Consider the following 7,129-nt stretch of genomic DNA (forward strand, 5'->3'; position numbering starts at 1 on the left):
TTAATTCGTTAACTATTTTCACTTAAGCATTCTCCTTGCTAACCACTTCTTTTTAGTCGATCAATGGGCAATCTTATCTAGGCATGTATTAGTATGTCCTGAAATGGTTCTTTGATACAACAAATTAAAGTCTTTCATCTCTTCACAATCATCTACACTACTTAATAGGGTTATTGTAGATTGAGCAGTAATATGTGCCAGTGGACTTTAAAGTTCGAGGGATGGCTTTGTAGAAGTTGGACTTTCAACAATTTGATCATGGCAGTGGATCTACCTACGCTTACTATTACTAAAAATATCTTTCATTGACATACTTCGTCGTCATCAGTCGACATCAACATCAGACTCAGTTTTTCATGGCTTAGTGAAGGATGTTCTTATTAGTTATCACCCGTTGTTGGCGTCTGTTCTTCGTTTAAGATATATGAGCTATCAACTGTACAACAGAGAACTAATAAATCAACAAGATTGATGTATCTTTGACGAAGAACAAGCTGCGATTTATCGAAAGAAGTTAATGGTATGGTGTGTTGATGGTCTCTGTTCTTCGTTTAAGATATATGAGCTACTGAAATGAATGGATGGTTCAACTGAACAATAGAAAACTAATACATCAACAAGATTGATGTATCCTTGATGAAGAACGAGCTGTGATTCATCGAAAGAAGTTAATGGTGTGGTGCAATATCACAAATTTATTGGTTGAAAAGACTGATATAATGGACTGACAACTTGGGAAAATTTTATGTGAGGAAGCTATTCATGGATCTCTCTGCTCTTTGACTACCAATATGTCAACATGTATGCCAAAAACACTAGCCTGCGATTAAGAAAACCGAGGATGAGTTGGGTTACATAACAAGGTCAACCACATGTCATCCAAGATGTCATGGCAGTTCCTTTGGCCTTGTGAATCCGTTCCTGCAAGAATTTACCTGTCATATATTAATCTGGAAGCAAAAGAAGCTATATAGTTTAACCAGGAAGAAAAGAGATCAAAGAATCAACAGATGTTTGTGACAAGTTGTTTCTTTCGAGGATGAGTTTGTAGCGGAGGCTATTAATTGATGAGGTAAAAAGAATGTGACGTAGGAAGCTACATATATCATCGAGTTGCAAAAACAAATTCGCTAGTTATGTTGTAGAACAAATTGGCAATTTGTGGCGTTGGATGTTCCATTTGGCTCAACAGGTTTCTGGAGATCTTCAACTTTTAATTATGTGGTACAGCGGAATCAAATTCTTTTGATGAGAAAATGTACACAATTCGATGATTGATTTGTTTTCTTTTTTTCTTTTCTGTCTTCTGGCAAATTCATGATACTTTGATGGAATCATTATTATTTCGATCCCGATATCATCCTTTCAAATGTCATTTTCCACCACCGTAAGGAGAACTTTCAGCTGCCCAGGTTAGCTTTTCGTGATTCTTTTGTTCTTCCCGGCGTTGCATTCGAATGCTCACGGTCAACCGGATTTACTGTCCTCTCTTTCGACCTGTGTCGCTCTTGTGGAGAGTTGCTTCCGTGCAAGACGAGATGTGGTCTCTGCACAGAAGCTACCGTCGTGAGGACCGTACGACCTTCCGAAAAATCCTTTGTCCTGGAGCAAGGATCGACAGGGGATCATAAATGCCTTTTCTATGAGCAAATAGCTCCCATCTGTCACCGAAGTGGGCCTTCCACTCCTCCTGTGTTGTGTAGTGTGGCAAGTATTGCTTCATCTGGATTCCTGCCTTGTTACAGAAGTCTAAGATCTTATCGTTCTGTTTCAGTGCACGCTCCAAGTTGTCATGATCCGAGGAAGATGGCGCCGACGAGAGGAACGCCACCAGGTAGAAGACCTCCTCATCTGGAATCACTGCCGATGTTCTGTTATCCCACCTGCAGCCACGAATCGATGTGAGATCAAGCAATTCCAGGACCGTAAGATGAATCGAAGAAGAACCGATTCGATTACTTGGATCTGTGAAGTGGGTACAGGAGGATGGGACCGTTGTTGCTGTCTCTGAGAATTTTGCCGAAGACCTCTTCTGCGAAGTCTTTGATCCTGGTTCTGGGTATGAGAAGGTTCAGCCATGGATGCGGAACTTCCCACAGGCCTTTGGACCGCAGCTTCACCTCGGAGACGTGCACCCTGTCCAGGAACTCCAGGTAGGTGACCTCCGACTGGAAGAGGGTGGACGGTATGTACCTCAATCTCGACAGAAGCGCTTCGACTCGCTGCGATCACAGGCACAGGTTACCGCACGTTCATGGCCTGCAGACAATGCATTGCAGGGGTGTGGACCGGTGATGATCACCTGGTGCATGACATCGGCCCCGTCTCGGTTGAAGTTTTTGGTCATCTCGAGGCAGAAGAGGATCCTCCCGTCGGAGTCGAACCGGCTGGCTTGAACGGGATCCTGCGGGTTGAACGACGATCTCCAGTTGTTGAGCAGTCCCGTCCGGTTGATGATCACGAATCCTTCGATGTAGTCGAAGGTCTCCCTCGCCGAGATGAGCATCTCCTGGTCCTCCGTGAAGCTGGAGAAGTCGGAGTACAGAACTCTGATCCACTTCACCTGTGAGAAGCCACTCGTCAGCGCTGCTGAATTCTGTCGCTACAACCGGACGAGGTGCCACGGAGTCCCTACCATCTCCGGCGCTGGTTCGAGCGCGATCCTGGCTCCGGTGATGACTCCGAACTGGCCGAGGCCTCCGAGAGCAGCGTGGAAGAGGGCAGCATTCTCCTCGGTCGAGCAGGTAAGCAGCTCGCCCTTCCCTGCACCCAACGTTTCGATGCAGAGTCATGCACAGATCGGTGATGATGCTGCATGGTAAACTTGTGGCGTGCTCACGAGAACCTGTGACGATCTCGAGCTGGTGGACGTTGCTGATCTGCGGGCCGTGCCGGAACGCCTGCCCGCTGATCCCGGCATTGGACAGCGTCCCGCCGATGGTGAGGTGGAGGTAGTCGGTCCAGGACTTGGGCGCCAGGCCATGCTTCAGGCATTCGAGCAGCACGTTGATCCACAGCTCCCCTCCCGAGGCGTCCACGTAGGGGCGCTCCCCGGCGTGCACCCGCGTCCCGCCTCCGCGGAGCGACTCCATGTGGATGACCACCCCGCCATCGGCCTGCGCCTGGCCCTGCAGCGAGTGCCCGTGGCCTCGGGCCGCGACGGTGAGCTTCGAGCTCGGACCCATTTGGAACACATGCTTGATGATGGCGGCGATGTCCGAGACCGACACTGGGTGCAGGATCGCCGACGGCAGGAACCGGAAGCGGTTCCCGAAGTCTTTTGCGGCGAGGGAGACGTCGTGGAAGCTCAAGTTGCCCTCGAGGCGGAGTGCGTCCAGCGAGGAAGGCACGTCAGGGTCGGAGACATGCATGGCGATGCCGCCTAGGACCAAGACGAGGAAGAGCTCGAGGAAGACGACGCTGTGTTGTCGAAGGAGACAATGCATGGTTATATATGGAAGAAGCGTGAGGAGAAAGGGAGGAGCAGCGGAAGTGGAAGGGGGGAAGAAGGGGGATTTAAAGGGGCAAGTGAGAGGCCGCAAGATTGTCAACCAGTGTTCGATTCAATGTCCGCGACTTTTGACGCAACCGTGCCCTTCTTTTTGGGCCGTTGTCTGAGGAAGCTCTACCTTTGTTAGCTGAAGGCAAGCTTTCTCTGGACATCATAGAAACCCAGCGGTGGTGTTGGAGCCCGATATCGAGACGTCGGAGGGGCGACGGGTGGCGGCCCCCCGGCTCGGGCTATAATAGGACGCCAACATCTCGTGTCACCTTCCTAATGGTTCCTTTACAGATGGGTTGAATCATTGTCCTTGGTTCTTCTTTGTGAGGTCACGCTCAAGTCGGTTCGAGACCGTCGATCTGGTTCCTACCGAGCCCACCATCATGTAATCGTCGGAACGGTGGCCCCTCCGACGCCAGAGACTCGGGCACCACCACCGGCACGGGGGAGGGGGTCTGATGATCCATGTCACCTTATGGATCGACGGCGAGGGAGGGTTAAAGGTGTTTAAAGTGACAGCGGCAGGGAAATGTGCAAGCGTCGGGATTCTTCCTATCACCTAAGCACAGCCGGTGAAGGATTCCGTTCTAGGTTCCATGCGGTGGGGAGCTGGGCGTCGAGTGGTGTTACTGGCTGCAGTAGTCAAAGGCTAGACGTAGCAACTAAATGCTACGATCTCCCTAGGGTGAATCAATCCGATTTGTTCCACCGGATTAGATCGATCGATTGACTTGGCCTTTTTGGTTGGGTTGAGATCACGTTTTAGAGGTATAGCCTTAGCCGCACCGATAAGAGTCCAAAATATTGGGGGACCACCAGTACAATCAGATTGTATAGTAGTGCCGAATGAAAATGGTGGTGGTGGTGGTATGTATCAGTCAGCAGCGACCCAACCGTGAAATCTATTTCGAGCGAAGGGTGATGCTTCCACCCTAGATTTAGCCTACCACCACCGTCCATGCTTCCAACCCAGCAAGCGTAAAAGGGAATGTGTTTGGCCAAGATTCGGTGTCTTTACACAGCTGTTTGCACCACCAAGGAAAGGAAAGGAAGAAGAGAGGTCAAAAGCAGCAGCAACAGCAACATGAAACATACGATGGAATATATACAACAAATAAAAAAGGTGTGGGTGGGCGTCCAAAGCCGCGTTCCCATTGGTTGGTACGTATGAACGCCCAATCAACTGCAAGTGGGTCGTCAGTTTGATCCCCTCAAACAAAAAATATACTGATATCGGCAACTGCATATCAGTCGATCGAAGAAGAAGGGACGCATAAAAAATCGAAATGGAAATCCGAAGGGACAAAACTAGCAGGACAAAGATGGGATGGAGGCATCTCCGAGAGGAGGAGGATGGTGGCACAAGGAAACGAGAACCACCACAAAAAGCTGTCCTCCGCCTGAGCCTTCTCACGTCCTCCCACCACTTGATTGGAGGGCGTCGCACAGTACGACACTGACACGCGGCGGCTATCACCACCGGCCGTCGTCACACACACTAGATATCAACACGTGGCAGCTGTCACACCGATCGTCGCAACTGCCACGTCATTAAATCATCAACAACGGTACCATTCCGTGTCCCACAGAGGAAGGGGCGGGACCACCCAAAAAGCTCGAGGCCCACTTCTTCTCGTGTGCCCACCAACAACCCACTGGCTTCCCATTCATATCTTGTCCCCTATGCTTTGCGCAACACAACACAGCCGCCATCACCCACTCATCCCGTGGTTGCATCGTATTACATATGCCTCGGTGACATTTTAACGAGAAGAGTAAGCAGGGAATGGGTATTTTAACGGCGTGCTTGGAACACGTTGTTCACGATTGGGAGGGGGGGGGGGGGGGGAGGAGGGAGAGCAAAATCTAAGAGGGAATGGAATATATGGGGGGGAGAGAGAGAGATCAGATTGCCGCCGCCGCCCTGTCGTCTCCGGAAAGAATCCAAGATCGATCCATGCACGCGTCAGTTTCTTATACGTATATCTCGTCTTTGAAGTAGGTTGTCGATGGCTTATTGGCTCCTCCATCATTAGAGTTTACGACGATTCTGCTTATACTACTGAAGGAATGAGTAATTATTGTATTTATGATTTTTAATTTTAAACTTTGAATGAAAATAATTATTAATGTTATTTGATTACAAATTTTGGAGTTGGTTCGAATTTATTTGAACCGATTCAAAAATTTATTGAACCAGAAGATATTTAAGACTATAATAGGTAATAATTATTAAGGTTATTTGATTACAAATTTTGGAGTTGGTTCGAATTTATTTGAACCGATTCAAAAATTTATTGAACCGGAAAATATTTAAGAGTATAATAGGTAATAATCATTAAGGTTATTTGATTATAAATTTTGATGTTGGTTCGAATTTATTTGAACCGATTCAAAATTTTGTTGAATTGAATATCCACCATAAATAAAAAGGTTAAAAAGGGTGAGAATAAGAGGGTAATTATGTATTACCTTACTAGTTAGATCTTTTTAATATCTCACTCTCTAGGCTTAAAAAATTTATATTAAAATATTTATATTTATGAAAGTGAAACATTTAATCTCATTTACTCTAATATTATTGATTTTACGGAAAGAAGATACAGCACACGATAGCATATGCATGAATGATGTTGCATCGCTTTGTCTCACTTACTTCATCTTCCCCCTCTCTTCTCATTCTCGATGATGCATATGTCTCATCAGTCTTCTCTTCCTCTTTCGTCGTCTATGTAGATATCTCACCATTAGAGGAGGAAAAGAAGGCAGAGCAGTGCAATGCTGACGAAGAAGCGTCACCTCCCTTCTCTTCCTCCTCCGACGTTGATGTAGATATCTCACCGTTTTGTCTTTTTATTTTTTTTTTGTCGTTGATGTTTGGATTGACAATAGCAAAATTGACCATAGCATCATTGTCATTGATCATCACCATATTAGCCACCAACGATATCACATTCGTCACCATCATTAAAATTAATTTTTTATCATTCGTTTTTATGTCATTCACGCACGTGTTGTCAATGTTGTATATTTCATCGATAAAAATAACGACGCTAAGATAAATAAAATTAAATATTTTATTTTTATAATAATAAATATTTTAATATAAAATTTAAAAATGTAAAAATCTAACTATAAGTAATAATCTGTGACTAATCAGGAATAAGACACCACAATGGTTTTAGAGCAATACTGGAAGTTACAAAATGTTGTAAGAGAAAGTAAAATGACAATAAGGTGCTCCTTAGGAAAAGATAAATCAAATGGCTTTTATTTTTTTTTTTGAGAATCCGTTCAAAAAAGAAAAAGTAATATGTTTTTTTATAGGGATAAAAATTAAAATATTTCCTGTCCCTCCATTGCTACATCCAAGCTCATGTGATGTGCAATTGTCCTGCATGGTTTCAACCCCACATGGAAGCATTCATGAGAGACAGGAGGAGCAAAAGGGTACCATCGTTGGTCCTCTCTTCTTGCATCGACGAAAAGAGTATTCATTGGTGATTTCCTTTTATAGGTTGGGCGTAGGTACTTGTAAAAAAGATAATCCAACATTATCCTTTCTGAATTCCAATATATTAAAATTTATCTCACAAATCGGTATCAAGACACTTGGAAACAAAAAAA

General features: G+C 45.5%; 1 protein-coding gene across 1 annotated transcript; it reads right to left on the reverse strand.

Annotated features, from left to right (window-relative positions):
• Positions 1-994: 994 nt before the first annotated feature.
• Positions 995-4,366, reverse strand: LOC135593252 (cytokinin dehydrogenase 4-like). The gene is made up of 5 exons (XM_065083144.1): positions 2,846-4,366; positions 2,636-2,763; positions 2,303-2,563; positions 1,960-2,222; positions 995-1,883 (listed from the first exon to the last, which is right to left on the reverse strand). The coding sequence occupies exons 1-5, from the start codon at positions 3,444-3,446 to the stop codon at positions 1,559-1,561; spliced, it is 1,578 nt and encodes a 525-aa protein (XP_064939216.1). The 5' UTR covers positions 3,447-4,366; the 3' UTR covers positions 995-1,558.
• Positions 4,367-7,129: the final 2,763 nt, after the last annotated feature.

The sequence above is a fragment of the Musa acuminata genome, chromosome BXJ1-9 (assembly GCF_036884655.1).
Source record: "Musa acuminata AAA Group cultivar baxijiao chromosome BXJ1-9, Cavendish_Baxijiao_AAA, whole genome shotgun sequence".
Classification (NCBI taxonomy): Eukaryota; Viridiplantae; Streptophyta; class Magnoliopsida; order Zingiberales; family Musaceae; genus Musa; species Musa acuminata.

Excerpts from the sequence above, each read along its gene's own strand:
- LOC135593252 (XM_065083144.1), bottom strand. The coding sequence starts at position 3,446 with ATGCATTGTCTCCTTCGACAACACAGCGTCGTCTTCCTCGAGCTCTTC. Across the intron at positions 2,564-2,635 it reads TCGAACCAGCGCCGGAGATG|GTGAAGTGGATCAGAGTTCT; the intron begins GTAGGGACTCCG and ends GGCTTCTCACAG. Across the intron at positions 1,884-1,959 it reads TACCCACTTCACAGATCCAA|GTGGGATAACAGAACATCGG; the intron begins GTAATCGAATCG and ends TCGTGGCTGCAG.